At 42.3% G+C, this 18,685-nt stretch overlaps 2 protein-coding genes across 4 annotated transcripts in view; one reads left to right on the top strand and one right to left on the bottom strand.

The window, feature by feature from the left end:
* SPG11 (SPG11 vesicle trafficking associated, spatacsin) overlaps nucleotides 1-7,728 on the bottom strand; it is a 41,959-nt gene extending 34,231 nt beyond the window's left edge. For both annotated transcript variants that reach the window (XR_012634448.1, XM_074916611.1), the window contains exons 1-9: nucleotides 7,464-7,728; nucleotides 6,241-6,425; nucleotides 5,219-5,446; nucleotides 4,238-4,436; nucleotides 3,539-3,676; nucleotides 2,343-2,806; nucleotides 1,955-2,100; nucleotides 765-897; nucleotides 241-396 (exon numbers count right to left, since the gene is read on the bottom strand). Coding sequence is in view for 1 of the 2 variants with exons in the window: in XM_074916611.1 (XP_074772712.1) it covers nucleotides 241-396; nucleotides 765-897; nucleotides 1,955-2,100; nucleotides 2,343-2,806; nucleotides 3,539-3,676; nucleotides 4,238-4,436; nucleotides 5,219-5,446; nucleotides 6,241-6,425; nucleotides 7,464-7,675 (1,861 nt within the window). In the remaining variant the exon portion in view is untranslated. The remainder of the gene's footprint in view (nucleotides 1-240; nucleotides 397-764; nucleotides 898-1,954; nucleotides 2,101-2,342; nucleotides 2,807-3,538; nucleotides 3,677-4,237; nucleotides 4,437-5,218; nucleotides 5,447-6,240; nucleotides 6,426-7,463) is intronic.
* Nucleotides 7,729-8,420: 692 nt separating this feature from the next.
* Nucleotides 8,421-18,246, top strand: CIAO2A (cytosolic iron-sulfur assembly component 2A). Of its 2 annotated transcripts, XR_012634484.1 has the most exons (6): nucleotides 8,421-8,636; nucleotides 12,327-12,491; nucleotides 13,014-13,071; nucleotides 14,219-14,268; nucleotides 16,656-16,701; nucleotides 17,784-17,822. XR_012634484.1 is itself a non-coding variant. In XM_074917435.1 (5 exons), exons 1-5 carry the CDS (start codon nucleotides 8,510-8,512, stop codon nucleotides 17,879-17,881), a joined length of 486 nt encoding a protein of 161 aa, XP_074773536.1. In that variant the 5' UTR covers nucleotides 8,421-8,509; the 3' UTR covers nucleotides 17,882-18,246. The 2 variants fall into 2 exon arrangements, 1 of the variants encoding a protein (XP_074773536.1); XM_074917435.1 differs by lacking the exon at nucleotides 13,014-13,071 and having other exon boundaries at nucleotides 17,784-18,246.
* Nucleotides 18,247-18,685: the final 439 nt, after the last annotated feature.

Here is an 18,685-nt window from a genome sequence, read left to right as displayed (position 1 = left end):
CCAGAATGATCCTGTCGACAGGATCCTGTCTGATCTGACAGCCTGACCATAGCTGTCCGAGCTAACACAGATACTATATTCAGATTAATTTCTCACGTTTCCTCTTAAGTAACATCTTTCATTCAGTTAACTCTAGCACTTTTTTTTGTTAATTCTAGGCTTTTAATTAAAAAAAGTTGTTACTTACCTAAACAACAACACATTACATTAGTACCTATGATTCAAAATGAGTGATCTTACCCTCTGTGTGTACAAAAATCTCTTCAAGTTGCTTGCTAAGAAAAGTCAACGTCAGGTTTAGCAGCTGCTCAGAAAAGTGTTTACTGTGAGGCTCCATATCATTTTCTTTGATTGCTGAGCAAAGCAAGTTTAAAGCTGGCCTCAGCTCTTCCAAATCTGCAATATTTACAGTTTAACTTTTACTATCTGCATTCTACCAAATGACTGATCACATAAATTTAAAATTTACATTAAAAGTTATAAAGTATGCTACAAAAATCTTCTAAAATGTATCAAACAATATACATAACATGCTTTGCCTTCACATCAAAATGCTTAAAATAGGTATGCCAATATCAGAACACAGCAAAAAAACCCCACATGCACTGTTTCTCTCTTATTTTCCATAAGTAGAGAAGATGCAATATAGCATCATCCAAACATACAAGAGCACAGACAATTCAATCTGTTTTTACAAGTACATAGCCCTCAACAGAAAGGCAATTAAATTTAAACCTCCACATAGCTGAAAGTATTTTACTTACTTTTCAGGTAAGACTGGGATGCACTATCAGTAGACTCTCCAGGTCCAGAGCAGGGTGCAGACAGATTGAAAAGACTTTCTTTGCTTTTTAAAAATAAGTCTACTGTGTCTAGCTGACGATTTTCCAAGCCTGCCTAGACAGACATGCAGTAGAACAATTATGCATGTATTCTAAAAACAGATACTTATGCTTACTGCTAGTATTTTTACTTCATACTCAGTGACAAAGTACACATGCAGAAGAACAAGAAAAGAGTACAAAGTACACGTGCAGAAAAAAAGAAGAAATTTAATCTATGTGTGTAACACCTGTAGCCTGAAATAACAAGGTGACCTGTTCAGTACCTGCCATGCTCCTTTAACAGTCTTTGCAGAAATCCTGCCCTGTATCTTCCGATGTTAATTCAGCAATTTATTAGAGTTTGATTTGGGATATAACATAAGTACTGTGAGAATCAGGGCTTTGAATAAGCTTACAGCAACTGAAAATTGCTGTAACCCTCCCTCCCATCAACTGACTTTCCACCACACCCTTCAAATAAAACCAAAAGAACCCTAATAAATGTCTTCACGAAGCTCCCTCCTTCCAAACACAACTGAAAACACAGACTGAGTGTACCGAATGGACAGACTGTTACAGAGTCCCACACTTCTGGAACAGCTGTGGGTTTTTTTTTAAACAAGGATCTCTGCCATCTAAAAGCAGAACTACAGCACTGAAAAACTGCAAACACAAGGAGATTTGTTTTGTGATATGGTACCTTAAAAATATTTTATCGCCTATTATTAAGCAACATTTGGTAGCTTTAGTGTCTCCTCTTTGCTCTACAAGAGTGGGAGATAAAAATCTAGTTCCAAGGATTTATTTTAATATTTGACATTTTGCAAGAATACAAAAACTGCTTTGGAAATTGGCAAGAATGCTTTTGGGTCCAATTAAGAGGGAGCTTTGAGCACTGCCTAGTTTAAAAATTATTTATTTGGTTTTTAAAATGTGTGTTAGCTTTGTTGCTGTATTTCTTCTTTTGGGTTACTCACTGTATTTCTTATTGGTTATTTAATAGCTAAACCACTACTTTTTGCCCTAGGTTACTGAGCCACACTCTTACTTGTGTCTAAGAACACCAATAACATTAATTGCTTTAAGGAAGTATTTTTGTAATCTGTAAGACATGAAACAGATTTCTTTACCTCTAGTGCATGTATCGGAATTGAGCATCGTTCCCAGCCGTTGAGATGACAAACAGAATCTACGACTCCAGCGCTGCCATAGATCATCAATCTATTCAAAAATTCTTCTTGAGTTAAACCAAACAGAACTAAGGAGAGACCATGCTCTAAACAAAAGAATCAAACCATAATTAAAAATATATAAGCAAGGTGCAACACAGCAACTTTTCCATCCTCTGCCTCATCCAAAATAAAGATGCAAAGCTGCCCTGGCTCCGTTTGAATTTCGTCTCAGCAAGAATGCATTAGAAACTAGACAACAGCAGCCAGGCAGACAGGAAAGAACACTACCCAAAAAAAGTTTTTTCAGAAAGCTACATCAGAACAATTACATAAAGCCCCCCCTCACCTGTCAAAAGTAGACACAATGGCACCTCTTCACTGCAATCCACATAAACACTGTTTTTGCCGAAGTGGTAATATGTCACATCTTGTGACTCAAAATCCCAGAGAACAAGAGTCAATCCTTTGTCATTTGTTATTACCACAAACAGGGCTTTAACGCCAGTCACCAGTTTACACTCCAGTTTCACCACTTCCTGTGGTGCTTCTAAGGCGATTTGTTTCCATTGCTGTCCCGCACTGCTGAGGTTTGTACCATCGCTTTGTGACGGTTTAGAAGGGAGCCACGTAACAGCCCGTGGAACAAAAGCCACCATCCTCTCAGAATTTTCATAGATCTCAGGATCATGATTTTCAAGATGAGTGAAAAACTGATACCAAGGTAAATTCAAGTCATTCACCAAATCTGGAGAACCTGGTCGTCTTCTCCTTACTCTATCACACAGCGAGGATAAGTGTGCCTTCCAGGACCTAGGGTGAAGAAAGACATTACCTGTAATACGAGGTATTACTCCAGGAACAATGCAGATAAATATATTGTTAAAGTATCCTCAGTTAAATAATATGTATTTTAAGCTTACAGATTACACCCAGAATCTTGCATTTTAACCTTAACATGGCCTGTTTATTTCTATTTAATACTGTTTGTAGCCAAGTTGAATGATCACAGCTGCACTAGCTGACAATGCCCATGAAGATGAGCATTTTTAGTAGGAAATTTTCTTTTCCTTACAGAAAATGCCCCCATCAATTTAAAAAAAAAGGTAGAATGAAATGAATTCCAGAATTACGTATTACATTTACATCAAGTTATAATTAGCATATTTAATTAGTATTAATACCTCTAATACTAAGGGTCACAACAAAGATAAAACATTTTACATTAACACAAAATATTTTGAAATCCAAATGCACTCATCTGCACTAAACACACAACAAACTGTACAGTACTTGAACACAAAAATCTGTCAGTGCTGCTTCAAACTAAAGGTAACACCCTAAACAGTAATTACTATTTGGAAGTTGTTCAATGACATGTAAAGTTGTCTCAGCCCATTTCCTAGCATTCAAAAGATTTAAAGCAGAATGAGCTGATTTTACCTACCACAACTACAATTTAAAAACCCCAAACTGCAGTTTATTAATCAATGATCTAAAGGAGGCAAAAGCCAGCCTGTTTTAGAAAGTATCCGCATTATGTACCTGTCTGTGCGGAAAGGCAGTGACAAAAGCTCCATGCTATAGTCAGAACTAGCAAGGTCATCCTCATCAAGTCCTTCAGGAGGCTTCAACGGAAGATTTTCAGAATCTCTCTTACAGAGCAAATGCCCAGGGAACTGTCTGCAAAGAAATAAATATTAAATTTCACCTCCCTCAGATAATTTAAGATTTTTTTTCCTTCATGTTTAACTCCTCCAGGAGCCATCAGTGAAGCAGCTTTCTCCCAGATTAACAGCATTCACAAAAACTTATCCACGTAAGTCATCAAAACCCAACGCTATTTCCTTTGCGGTGGACAACACCTCTAATTACAACCTAGCCCTAATTTATCAAGCAAAATCAATAAGATTGTATCAGAACAGTTTAACAATCCTATACCCTACAGTATTTCTAAGAGGTGATACCACCACTGGACTAATTGACAGCACTTCCTAGAAAAAAAAAATAAAGTTCAATACAAAGTTTTCCTATTTGTTAAAGTAACGGAGCATCAATTGGAGCAAATAATAATGGGTGATCTTTAAACAAATATGAAATTTCTGCTCTACCACAGAGCCAGAACTCCAAATAAAAAGCTGACAGCATCTCAAGTATTACAGAACCAAGATTAGGCAATTTTTAATGTCAGTTGTGCTCCAAAGGAAGTGGTGGGTTTTTTTTTTAATTCTGCTGCAAATGTACCTGAAGTACATGTTCAGATCCACAGAGATGGCATAGGTGGAAGAGCTGATGATCACAGCAACACTGAGATCACGTGACACCTTCACCGCTGTGAGTGACGATGTGATGGCTGAACTCCTGTCCCCGTCCTGCACCTCTCCCTGGCAGAGTGCCACGCTGACGTTTGCCAGATTTGCACCATCAAAAGTGTCAAATATGTCTTTAAACAGCATCAAAGAAAACACCAGGCCTCCAACTGTCCAAACACCAAGAAATTACACACAAGGGAAAGATGGTGACTTCCTGTTAACTTCGTGGTCCAAGCCAATCTCTGCACAACAAAACATTTAGAATTGCTTGTTTTACAAGAGTATTCTAAGCTTGGCTAGGATCAAGGATGAACTGTGCTAGGTGCTGTACCAACACACAGCTTGTGCCATCTCAGAAGAGTTACTTTATACTTAGAAGTGAACTGGGACAAATATATATTGGCACATACATAATTAAGAGGGAAAAGTTAACGTGACTTAATAGCATTTTTTTACATACATGTCAGAAAAAACTGACAGAGAATAGGTTAAAGTTAAGCCCCTTGAGGAACAGTCTGCCATGTCTGAGCTCCTGTTCATCACACCACAGCTATCTCGTTTCCAAGCTGTGATTCCCTGCACAGCTGTAGATGATTTTTAAAGGATCTAATTAAGAAAGACTAGTGACAGTAGACTTAAGCCTGTTATACAAGGATCCATATATCAAAACTGCTGAAAACCATTACTTCCATGTGAAACAGATTTCCAGTGGCATGTTGAGAATCTGCATTTGATATACCACTATGGCATTCTGGACATAAATTAGCATTTTGCTACACAATCCCTTTACTGAAAGCATCTCCAGAACAGACACTTGATGTCTTTCAAGAAATTTCTGGTTAACCCTGACAGAAAACAACTTTGTTCTTCCAGATCATTTACACTGAGAGCTTGTCTCTACTGCAAAGGATACAAATCCAGCCAGAACTATCTAACAGAAACAGGACCCCCCTGCAGAAGTCTGTATCCGTTATTCTTTCCAAAACTTGCGGAGGCAAATCAAGGGTAAAGCAGTCACAGGTCTCTAAGGGCAAATCTTTTCCAGGAAAGGTAAGATGCACAACAATAAACTTATTGAGCAGAAGTATGCATTTGTTGTTTCCAAAAGACAGTATCCTCAAAGAGAAAATTGAAGACAGACCTGTAAATTTAAAGATACTTTAGGATTATTGCAATCTGGTACTTCTGATGTGTAAAGATATCTCAAGAAAATTACAGCTCAAATTCACTGTCTCTGCTACCATCTTAATAAAATTTGGGATTGGGGGGGGGGGGGGCCTTGTTTTGTTTTAAATCTGCCTATGTCAGGAGCACTGATGTCAGAACAGTTGCCTAAAACAGTGCTGGCTTTTTAAGTGGACAACACTATGAAGAACACAAAAAATCATCACAAAAGAGTATTTCAGTCAGCACTGAAAATAAGCTACAATCTTTTGAAACAAAAATACTTTAGCAACGGAGACTATTTAAGAACATGTAGAACATCAAAGGTCTGGGTGCTGCAAAGACTGTGCATTCTACGTACGCTACATTTGCTAATTATAGAACATAAGGTTAAACGCATAATTAGACCTTGCAGGATTAGTGAGGAGCCCTACCACATTTTCTTCCCATCAGTTCCACTATTAAAGGGAAAGTTTGAGATAGCAGGGTTGCATGAGTATGTTTTATTAAAATTTACTTTTAACTTTGTGTCATCCAAACACCTTACCCTACAACAGTTTAATCCCCTCTCACAATATCATCTTCAAATACAGAAAAGTCACTATTATTTTTCAAGTTCATTAACAGTGCTACTGATCACTTTAAATCAGCATAAAAGTATTTGACACTTCCCTAGTGTTCAATCCCACTGTCTCAACTTGTTTCACCAGGTGAAGCAGAATTAGACCCATAATAATTTCAAATATGGAATACACGTTGAAATTTACTCACTAATATTTTTAGCTTCAACAAGCTGTTTAAGCGTATCTTCCTTACAACTGTGCAGGGAAATCTGGCTGTATTTTCCATCTTCTATAGTGAATTCATAGACAAACAGTTCATGACTTTTACTAAGAGCCAGTATTTTTGTCTTGTCTGCTTGCAGATCACCATCTTCTGTGTTCTCCCACATGAAGCTGAAGATACAACAATCAGTATGTTTATTGACCTTATTCTCTTTCCACATTTCATACACTGAACAGTTCTGGAGGTGTACCAATGACAGATAGTATAATTCAATCTTTTGCAGTAAAGATTCTGATGCTGCCCTGTCCCTCCCTAATATTAGAACATATTTCATCCCTAACAGACTGCAACACAAGACAGCACTTAAGGAATCCCTACTTCTCTTCCTCTCAATACTGGGGTTTTCTAGCCTTGTGTTTCTTCCCTTTAATCATCCGTGACATGTGTCATGTCAGTGATCCTCTGCGTCAGCACTTATTTTCAGATGAGGAACATCCGCACTGTGAGCTACAGAGAAGCAAAACATATTGCCCACTTTATTTTTGCCTCCCTGTTGCTCAGGCTGAGAAACTCTTCAGGTGTCTGTGCCCACACATGCTCTGGCACGGAGGGGGAGCAGACAGAGGAGACAGCTAGAAGGCCACTTGGGACGGTGCAGAGTGAAACATGAGACCAGAGCACCATAACAGCATTGTTCTGCTTGACACTGCAGACATTCAGAACTGCAGCATGACTGGTTTTGACTCAGTATTAAAAGTTACTAAAGGAGACGAAAAACGTCTTGTGATCACTGAACATCATGTACAAAGGCTCACCCCTGACCAGCAGACAAGGAAGTCAAGCAGTCAGAGCACTATGAGATTTTAAGCCAGCAACTCGATAAAACTAGGCAAATTTTCTGGGGTTTTTTGTTTGTTTTTTGATCTACTGTACTGAATGCACCCACAACTACACAAATAAGCAGATATAAATCAACGTTCCCTCCGGCAATGGGATTTTAAGTGGAGAGCATCCCATTTCAATTCAGGGTTTGAAAGTCACTCTCAGTCTCCTGCAGCTTTCAGGGTCTGCCCTCACCTGTGCAGGACTGCTGCCTTTCGGGGAGCGCCCTCAGCCCCTGGGGCCCGCCCGGCGCCTCTCACCAAAGCAGAGCGACGCCGGGAGTCCCGTCCCGGCCTCCCCTTCCCTTGCTCGCCCCCGCCACTTACTCAGCCCAGGCTCCCGGGAGGACGCTGCCCCGGGCCCGGCCGCCTCCGCCTGGCACCAGGGACTCCAGGTAGATCCCACCAGGGGCCAGGAGGCTGCCCAGAGCGTCCTGGCCCCTGCTCAGCCGGACCCAGGCTGCGTCCCGCAGGGAGCCCTGCGCCTCCCCCGAGAGGGCCGCCAGCAGTACGCGCAGCTCCCGCTTCGTCCCCGCCATCCTCCTCAGGTAGGGCCACCACCCCCGGCCTAGCAGCCGCCCGCAACCCGGCCCGCCGCCATCTTGGGTGGGGCAGCCCTTCCTTCCGGTCAGCTGACAGCGCTGACCAGTGCCGTGGCGCAACTACAGCTCCCAGCAGGCTCCGCGGCCAGGCGCAATGCACGCCGGGAACTGATGTCTCCGTGAGCGGCGGAGGCGGGCGGGGATCGGGCCCACGGCACCTCCGCTCCCCGCGGCCGATGAGACCGGGGTAGGCGGCAGCCTCGGGGGTGCTGTTCTGTTCATCAGAGCCCCCGGGAACATGGTTCTGCGCTCAAGAGACGCTTCTTCTTTTGAAGAAGACCAAGACCTACAGCAAACCTGCCCCTCATTCCCATCATCCAACCCGCGCCTCAGCCTATTAAACGCTGCAGCTCTAGCTTGGAAAGTGAAGCGTCATAGCTCCCTCCCTGACGCTCCTTTAGACGCTTGGTTCCTACCGTTATTTAGAAAATGTGGGGGTTTGGGGGGCAAAGCCCGGCAGAGCAGGGGTGTCTGCGTGTGTGCGGCCGGGACCACCGGCGCCATGGCAGCTCCGCACAGACCCCGCGCGGCAGCAGCGAAATTGCGCCGGGGCTGAGGGATCAATTAACCACCCACACGCCCCGCCCCGCCCCGCCCCTGGGCGGAGCATCCGCAGCACGGCCCCGCCCACAAACCGCCCGAAGCCTGCCCCGCCTCTGGGCGGAGCCTCGGCGGCCTTGGCCCCGCCCCGCGAGGAAGTTCCCGCTGGCGGCGGCGGCGGACGGTGGCCGCGAGGGTCTGGTCCGCGCTCTCCCATGGCGGAGCGGGAGGATGTCGGTGGTGCTGGGGCTGCTGTCGCACACGCTGAGCAGGGTGCTGTGGTACTCCGGGCTGCGTAGGGGCTGCCATGCCCCCCGGAGCCAGGCCATGGAGCAGGACAGGGCGCTCGAGGTTTACGGTGACTGGCTGGGGCTGGTTGGGGGTTCAAGGGTCATCCCTCGGGGAGGCCTGGGCTCGGGGGGCCGGGCGGCGAGGGCGGCGAGGGGCCTACGAGAGGGGCTGTGGGGCCGGGGTCGCGGCGCTCTGTAAGCGGGCCTGGGGGCCCTTGGTGCTGTGCCCTTTGGGGGGTTGTGAGGTGGGGGAAGCCAGGCCCTGCCCAGCCCTTGTGGGGGGTGAGAGCATGTCCTGGGGTTGAGTGTGTGGAACATCCCTCCCTGAGGGCCTGCAGTGAGGCTGGCTGCTCTCGGTGTGGGGCAGGAAGGAAATATATTTGGCTTCCCTGAGAAGTGCAGTCGCTGCCAGGGGTATGGGGCGGGGAGGGGTTACCTTGGGCTGCCGGAGAGTCGAGGAAATGTTGAGGGAAGGGTGAGGGCCTGTCCTGGGTGCCTTCTAGCTTCCCCCGACCCCACCGCCAGCCCCAGGCTGTGTCTGGAGGTGGATTGGATGATGTGACCTTGGGATGGGGCATGTACCATGGGCACTGTTAGGATCCTGAGCAAGGAGTGTGCTGAGATAACTGTCTTAACACACTCCCTTGATTGGGGGATGCTGCTGCTTCCTGGCTCCCAAGTGTGGGAAAGAGGCTGGGCTGCTGCTGGGCTTGCTCAGTCCCTGCCTTGGGGGAGTTCCCTTAGTGTTTCATCACTTTAGAAGAGAAGCTGGACACCTGGAAAGGCAAGTAATTCCAGAAAGGCCAGCCAGTTAGTCCAGCAAAATGGAGATTTCTGTTACTGAATGAGTTTTTTGTAGGATGTGCAGAGGTTTCACCTCTGCACGTGCTGCATGTAGCATCTTAGAGGATTCCAAAAACATTGTCAAGCTTCAAGGCACTGTTGTTTTGTGGGCAGTTAGGAGTAGTGTGAGGATTTTATGCAGGACTGCACACCGTTTTATCTAAAAAGAATAAAAGAGGAAACAGTGTCAAACAAACTCAATTTTAAAACTTGAGTGATGTTTAAATATAGGTAATTCAAAACATCAGTGGTTCTAAGTAATCATTTAGGTTATGAACCTTAAGTATGTAAGTAGTCTTGGTAGTCTTGCTGATTTCAGTTCGTAAATTATGCTCATGTGTGATCTTTGCTGAACAAAAGCATCTGTCTCTGTAAAATTTAGATTTTAAAAGACCAGAGGCATCCATGAAGAACTGCTGAACTAAATCAACTTCAGTGTTCCTCTCACTGCTTGGTGAAGTGATTGATTTCCTTGAGGGCCTTTTCACAGAGGATAAAATTTAAAAATAGAGGAAGAAATGTATCAGAAATTACAAGAAAATGTGTATGTGAAGATACTTATGTTGTATGTATATGTGAAGTAGCTTCTTGTTTGGCTAGACTTCAGGTGGCTAAGACTTTAAGCAAAAAGTGATACTAGAGCCAGAACAATGGAAAAAAGGTGAAAATAGTTTTTACTGGTCTGATGAGACAATCTGTTTGCTGGTAAACAGTCTATTAAAGCTAGACAATTTGCTTGTTACCATCATGGTTGGACTCAATAATCCCAAGGGTCTTTTCCAACCCATGATTCTGTGATAATGATCTTCAATGTAATTGAGGGGACAGTTGTCAGTTCTTTGGGAACACAGAACAAACAGCCTTGTGACATCTACTGTGTCTTGTAGGTTTGTAACTCAGCAGCATCACATCCTTATGATGTAGATGGAAAAAGAGAAGCTGATGCAAACAGTTGTCTGCTTCCCTGGAAGTCAGGGAATGGGGCTCAGTTCTCTCATTCATCCCCAGTTTTGTGTTATGGTCTGAGTGATGACAACTTGCTTTGGAAAGCGTTTCCCAGCCCTGCCGAAAGGATTACCTAGGTCTTGAGAGCAATGTGAGTAGCCCTTGCAGGAGGGGGACAGGTTCTGCGAAGGTGAGGTGAGTACCTGGAGTGAAAGCTTATACAACTGTACAAATATAAGTCTTATCCTTGCTCATGGGTCAGAGGCTTTAGGGAACGTCTGTGACTTCAGGCATACCTTTCTCGGACGGATGGAGTCCAGACAGACACGAACAGCCGTTCCTACCCACTGGCTGTCTGCTTCCTTCCTGCCTGGAGTAATGTGGCCATGGGAGCGCCCCGTAGTGCCATGCCTGTGATCCCCGCGGAGGCCGGGCCTATCAACATAGTGGCAGGAATGCCCTGAAAGCGGCTTTGCAGCTCCCAAGAGCTGGGTGGGTCTGTCTGTACCTGAAGATAGACTGAAGTAGTTTGCCGTGGTGAAGGCTGGTGTCACATTTGCTTTAGCAATACAGTTAGCTATTGTAGTAGAGCTACTGGTAGGGCTACACTAAAAATAAAATTGCTGAAACTAGCTAAAAATACCTAGCTGTTCTTTATTTTAACCTGTTTTTTTTTTAAAACCGATCTTAACCTGTATCCCTTTAGTTACCTCATTTATACCAGAAAAGCTTGTACTTGCATTTCTAAGGGGCAAACAACTGCGTACGAGGCAGAAGTGAGTGCAAGGTGACAGCTGGGAACTTCCTAGGTTTGACCTTTGCTGTCAAAATTAGTGTTTCCTTAAGTTATGCTGCATACATGGCACCAATATGAATGGGCTAGAGATCTCATTGCAGAGAGTCACAGAGTGGGTTGGATTGGAAGGGACCTTGAAGCCCATCCAGTCCCACCCCCCTGCCCCAGGCAGGGACACCTTCCACTAGCCCAGGTTGCCCAAAGCCCTGTCCGACCTGGCCTTGAACCCTGCCAGGGAGGGGGCAGCCACAGCTGCTCTGGGCAACCTGTGCCAGGGCCTCACCCCCCTCATTTGCCTCATTGCCTTTCCTTCTGTGCTGCATTACTCAGCAAACACACTGAAATGCAAAGACTTATTTTTTTCAGGCTCTTAAGAAATTTACCAAATTCAGATACTCTCTTCTACATGATTTTTGGGTGTCCTGTAATCAAATATTGTAGCTTTTGAAAACTATTTTAAAACCTTTTGCTCTATGAAAAAGCAACGATAACTTAATTCTGTTTCATTGTATGATGGAAGCTCCTTAAACTAATCCAGAACACAGTGCTGCTATAAAAGGCAATGCTCCTTATCATTTTCTGTACAGCTATATTAAAGCTGGTTGGTCCCCACATTTTACAAGCGAAGGAGGTGACCATTGATACAGATAAATATGGACTAGTGTGTTATTTTTGTATTGGCTTTCCTTAAGGTGGCTTCAGAATCTTATCTGTGAGGCCCAGGCTGGGAAGTGGAGAGAAGATGAGAAGGAAATCTGTCTTGTCTTGTTAATAAGTTAGATTTTGAAAAACCCGAAAAGCGAGCAAACCTATCCAAAATACTACATCAATGTATATCTTTTGGATAGGTTAATATTACATGACCTGTAGTTCTGAAGGTAATACATATCCTTTAATAAGCATGTTTTGATTTCTATTTATTATGATGAGATTGTAAAGATAATAGCAAGTTTAGAACTGGAATGTGAAAAATATGTGCACAGTGAACAACAAATGCCTCAGCTTGCCTAGTTCTGAAGCAACTCATGAGATAATGTATCACTAATATTTACAGCTCTGTCTTTTCTGAAGAGGGGCAAAATAAACAATACTGGGAAGATGGATTGTAATAAAAGTACCTTTTATTAAATTCAGTAAAGCTACTTTATTGTTGACCACTTGTTTTCTGCTTTAGATATAATCCGTACTATCCGGGACCCAGAGAAACCTAATACTTTAGAAGAACTGGAAGTGGTAACGGAAAGCTGTGTTGAAGTGCAAGAGATAGGTGAAGATGAATATCTGGTCATCATCAGGTTTACACCAACAGTACCTCATTGCTCTTTGGCTACTCTCATTGGTAAGATTTCTATTTTGTCTGTAACAATGAGTGTAAAGTTAGGTTTAGGTTGTCTGAGTCACACCAGTCTTAGTTAAAATTCAGTATGGCTTTAATAGCAGTTTGACCAGGAGTTTAATCTTGAGAACCCTACTAGCAATGCAAACAAACAAAACCCAGAAGAAATGTGGGGACATACATCTGTTTTTATAAAGATAGGGAAACTCTTCAAAGAGAAGCTCTGGAAAATCTACTGGGAAGTGATACAGAATTCCTTCTTTATACTCTCCATCTTATTTTACTAATGTTAAATTGAAAATTTGTCAGGTCTTAAAAAAAAAAAAAGTTAAAACTATGATTGTTTCCCTTATCTTTCCCTTACCGTATGGGCTGTTCTTCTTTCCCACACATGTTCAAAAAACCCCACATGCAATCTAAGAATACCAAAAAAAGTTCTGAACTGTTAGGAGTTTGAAAGCAATTAAGTTGAATGAGAATCTGCACTGGCTTATTTTGCTTTTTTTTTTCATTATTTGTGGTGAGATTCCATCTGAAAAATCACATCTGAGATCTCTGAAATGATTTGTTTAAATCTACCAAGGTTAGCAACTCTTATGTATCCATACTAACATTTCTCAGTCTGTTTTAAAGATTTAAGGGAAAATAAGTCTCTAATTGAATTTAATGAAGAAGTACATGTATGCATTGCAGCTTTATGTAGAAAGTAAAGTATAGGTAGCAAAGCATTAGCATGTCAAACAGTAATGATCTGTAGTTTGACCCTGTTAGGAACGTCAGTGGGTTAAGGCTCAGACCTGAGGATCAGTGATTTACAGGTCAAATCTTAAACTTCCTGCTAGTCATGTTCTCAGCACTTAAATGTCAGCCAGGTCTTTGATCTCTGATTGTGGGGTCGTTATCAGTATTCTGTGACCCCGAAGCACAGGTCCTCAGGCTCTTACAGAAAGGGTTATGGTAACTGTTCTAAGTAGTTCGGTAGTATATGTAAGAATATAATAAACAGGTCGGTTTTTTCCAGACTTCTGTTGTCTGTACAGAGTACTCCAAGCTGGTAGTTCTTCTGGGGAGTATTTTCTGTTGCTGGCTCTTCCTACGGCCGCTGGCTCAGCCTGAGGATGACCTGTGGCTTTGTCCACACGTAGCTCATCGCAAAGCCAGGCCTTGTGGGGAAACCATGATGGGCTAGTGGTGGGGGTGTCCCCAAACTTGGATCTCACTCCCAGAGATCAACCACTACTCTCAGCTACTCAGGCTGTATGTTAGGCATTAAATAGTGAAGTTATGAGCTTGAATTGCCCCCAGGTCATTGCAGGCTTGTGCTCTTCAAGCAATTTGTGTTGGGTTTTTTTAACAGATGTTAGAAAACAAACCAAGGATTCTTCTCAGTGCAGATGCAGCCACAGCGACAGCTGGGAAGCGCTATAAAAAATATAGAAGAAAGTTGGAAATGGAGGAATTTGTCTGTATTTAATGTTTCTAGGAGGTGTTTAGAGACCAGAGACCTCCTAAACTCATAAGGCAGGTATGAGCTTAAGTGAGAAGCTACGTCCAAAGGGTCAAGCCACACATTATTTAGTCTCCTCTGTGGCTTGTGCTGCTCAGAATGCAAAAGGAGAAGCTTGTCAGTTATACTGGTGGTTTTTGTTTGTTAAATATGGATTCTCTGGAAAACACACCTCAAACCTTGAATTTTACAAGGAAATCTCTTCTCTGTTTTCTCTAAACAGGCCTTTGTTTAAGAATAAAACTTCAGAGGTGTTTGCCTTTTAGACATAAGGTAAAGTATCTGTTCTGGAACTTGCTCTAAACTACATGAGTGTATGTCCTGTTCTCTCTAAGAATCTGTGCTGCAGGATCATGTAACTTGCAAGCTCTGATTAAGGATGGAATCTTTTTAAAGCTTTGCCTATGGAGGGAGTGAATGTTGCAGTACAACGTAGCACCCGAAGGGATCTGTGAATAACTGTGGGTCTTCCTTTCCTTTACAAAAGACCATATATTGCAACACTTCCAAATACTGTTTCAAGGGATTTCCTCACTAGCTGTCATTTGGGTTCTGGCTTGGTGGAAGAGAGGGTGTTCTCAAATCTGGTGTTACAAAGAATTGAGGTCATACTCTTGCCTCAGGGAAAGTGAATTTGGCCTTCTGCAATATTTCAATATATCCAAGCATCATAAACAGAAAATACTAATAGTTACTGACTCTGTACCATTTGGAATATCTGAGAGTTGTCACCCTCTGTGAGCGAGCAGCCCTGCAAGCAACAGAACTTCTCTGCTGTCCGTTAGAAGCCGATTAAGGGAAGTTCCACTGCTTTATGCAGGCATCATCTAGGAAGTAAAAGCTTCAGAAGTTCATTAGAGTTTAGAAGAACTGCAGAATCCAAAACTGGAACTGCATTGAGGGAATCTCTTTATGACCTGTGCCTAAGGGGCTGTGGTACAGATGGCATACAGGCCTGGCCTTGGTCAGTATACTGTCCCTGACAGGGGTCAGCCCTGGCTGTGCTGCTGGAGTGTAAGAAACTACATAGGAAACAGGAGGTTAATATATCCTGAATGTAAGGTGTTTGGGTCTTATCAGGAACTAAGAGTAGACCTTTAATGACAAATACAGTCTTTTGTAGACCTGTAGAAACTTGCCCAAAATAATTTAAAGTATGAATTAATTAACTGGATTTCTGGTGTTGATTTTGTTGTTTTGTTTTTATAGTTGCTAGCTTCATCTTTGCAGTAAAACAGTGTAAAGTGAGACTTGTTTTTCTAGAAAATTAGGTAGGCAGTGATTTGTTATGCTGGACACATGGTAACATACAGGTTTAGCTTCAGCAAGATAAGGTAAAAGGCATAGGATTTGTTTACTTGGTTTTCCTTTGGTACATCAGTTTTATGAGATCTCCTTGCAGTTCCGTGGGTGTGAGGGTTTTGTTGTTGTTTTTCCCAGGCCTGTTAAATGCATGAAGGTGGTTTAGGTCTGTTTAGGTTCTAGTCCTATTCCTGTTCCTATGCAGGAAATAGGTACAGCATTACACTACCATTTTCAAAGAGAATGTATGTAATTCTCATAACTGAGCAAAACTTGTTAGGAATATCTTATTAGGAATCTCTTCCTAAGGATGTCTTTTCAAGAGTGATTAGGTTTTGAAAGTGACACTTGCAATTCTGGTGGCTTTTAAACAAATCGTTCCTGAATTGTGGCCTGCAGAGAACTTGTTGAGAAAGTAGTGCCAGTTCCCCAGTACCAGTCAGTAGCCTAACTGCAATTAGTTTTTCACAAGAGCAGTTGATATTTGTGGGGAATGAATGCCTCCACAATTCTGAAGAGAGATTACTGGGTCCTCTCTGAAATGGAGGAGGAGATTGTCTTGTGATGGTGTTGCAGTGAAGTCTAAGATCAGCTCCTGTCACTGAACATTTGTAGAAATATGAATTACACACATCATATGTGTACTGTTGTTTTGCCAGTTACTAGGCCTAGCATAAAGGACACAGCCAGCATAAAGGTGAACCAATAACCAAATTGTATTTGATACAAAAGGGTCAGTACATGGGTGAGCACTGGCAGTACAAACAAGTCAGTCAGATTATACGTAATTGACATCAATCTCACTGACCCCAACAACGACACCGCACAACCAACAATGGGTGGAATAAATGGTGAAATGCAGTCTCCCATAGAAGGGACAGGAGACAACCGAGTCAACAAGCCAAACACATAAGACCAAGGAAGCCACATAGTGAATCTACACAGCCCACGTTTACAAAAGCCAGACCTGACTGGAGCCCAGTCCCAGGGAGGCGGGAGGTCCTTCCCCAACAGGGAACTCTGCACAGGGCATCCACCTCACAGACAGACACTGCCCCTCCTGCAAGGGGTCCCAGCTTTATCCCTCAGTGGGACACCTGACCTTGGGTTACTGAATGCAGACACCCGGGGCTCCTTTACCCAATGGCTCTGTCTGCAAGGCCGGCCCACCCTGGGGGGAAGCCTAAAGGCAAACTCGCCCCCCTTTGTGAAGGGCTGTGGGAATCACCCATATGTCAACCTTCATTTGGGGCTTGGGGTTGAAACCCCAGCATTTCAATTGTACAATGTTTTATTTCCAGTAATGAATATATTCAACTGATGATGTATGCATTTAACATTAATGATCTCTCCTCTAGCTGGAAATCTACATATCTGAAGGCACACATTCCACTGAAGAAGACAGTAAGTAGAGCTTATGAACGAGTGCTGCTTCCGACTGTGTGCTTGTGTTCTTTTGAGAAGTCATTTCCTTCCCCTGCCTTACTGTCCGTTTTCAGAAATGAATACACCGTTCAAACTTTAAAATGAAACATGCAGTTGAGACTCTTTCAAAAGCTGAATTGGTACCATGAAAATATGCTGCTGCTTGTTGGTTTGGTTTTTCAAACAACAAAAAACCCCACGGTTCTTGAGGTTTTGTGTTTATAACAAAAGAAGTTGCTACTGTGCTGCTGAATAATTAACATGAAGATGTTTGTGACTGGTTGATCTCACTATCTTAACATCATCATAACAAAAATATATGTTTCTCAGTCAATGTTTAAAATAAAACTTGCAGGACATGGAAATTCTTTCAGAGCTACTGCCAGTCACTCTCTTAAACAGTTGTTAAAGCCTTTGTCCAGGCACTGTCCCAGGCTTTTTTGTTCTTAAGCATCAGATTCCTTTGTATGGGGAAAATCAGTTCTTTTGATTAAATGACTAGAAGTTGAACCTGGAGAGCTTGGACTACAAATTTGTCACAAATCTCACACTTGATTTTTAAGACATGTTATTAGAGCACCTTACATTATTTTCCTAAACTAGAAAAGTAACAAAAATGTTTGGTTTCTGATGGTTGGCTTTTATGACTGAGCTTTCATTTGCTCTCTTCCCAATTTTCTATTAATCCTCTGCCCTTTGACGGCTGGCTCTGGAGGACCCTCATATTCTTCTTGTCTCATCCTTCTATTGTGTCTGGCACAACCTCCTTATTCCAGGCCATGCAGCCTAAATGTCTGCCTGTACAGTGCTTTATCAGCTATTGTACGGATGGCAGTTTTGGATATTATGCAAATAATGTCTTCCACCTAAAGAGAAAATTGAAAAGTTGGCACAATGTGCTGTTACTGTAGGTTTTCTCAGTCTTTGAGCTGGCCATTCGTGAAGTTTGGAAAACCTTTGCTGCACTGTGATAACTTGCATTTGTCCTGTTACTGATGCATTATGTGTGAAGTACCGCTGAAAACTCCTTCTGACTTTACTTTTCATGTGATGTTTTGCAGTCAACAAGCAAATCAATGACAAAGAGAGAGTAGCAGCTGCGATGGAGAATCCAAACTTGCGTGAAATTGTGGAGCAGTGTGTTACAGAGCCTGACTAGTAGCTATAATACCCACAGAGTTATCATTTTGATACATTTCTTAAAATATCTTTGTTTAAAAAAAATAATAAAGGCCTTGAGTTTAATACTTGAGTTCTTTTTATCTTCCACATGTTTTTTAAAGGAAATTGTTTATAAAATAGATTTAAATTATGATTAATTAGTCTCTAAAATAAAGTGAGGTGTATAGTGTTAAGAGTTTGTAATTTCTGGTGTCCAGAGAAATATTTTATGATTAAAATCAAAACAACACATACATATTGCCTTCTGATAGACATTGTGATATGAATTCAGTTTTGCAAGTTAAATTTCTACATTGTTTCAATCACTGCACTGTAAAAATAAAACAGATTCTTGTACTGAAATGCTGCTTTCTGAGTTCATAAATTTTCTCTTTTTTTTCTCCTTTAAACTTAGTTTTAAATTTCTTTAGAGAAGGAAACAGTTCATTCAACTTCTTTGTTGTGATAATCACATCAAAGCTGAAATTAATTCAGAACCAAGGGATTGGACTAGAACAAGGTAGATTTTTTTAATTTTTTTTTTTTTTTTTTTTTTTACTGGGACACTATTCCTGCTAAATATTTGTGCTTTTTTTCCCTGTTAAGTAGATGGTTTCTGATTCTGGAGGCTTTGCTTTATAATTACGCTGAGAGTAAGGTTTTCCTGTGGACAAGATCTTGCCAGTTTGATACTTTTTCTTCTGACTTACTCGTGATGTGGAAGGTGGGAGGATCCCACAGCCCTTTGTTCCTCTGGTTCCCATTGTCCTGTTTCTTTTTGCTGCTCCCTCACTAATCCTAC

Source organism: Athene noctua, chromosome 13 (genome assembly GCF_965140245.1).
Source record: "Athene noctua chromosome 13, bAthNoc1.hap1.1, whole genome shotgun sequence".
Classification (NCBI taxonomy): Eukaryota; Metazoa; Chordata; class Aves; order Strigiformes; family Strigidae; genus Athene; species Athene noctua.
Note: the sequence above shows the minus strand (reverse complement) of the source record. Positions and strands in the feature narration are given on the sequence as shown.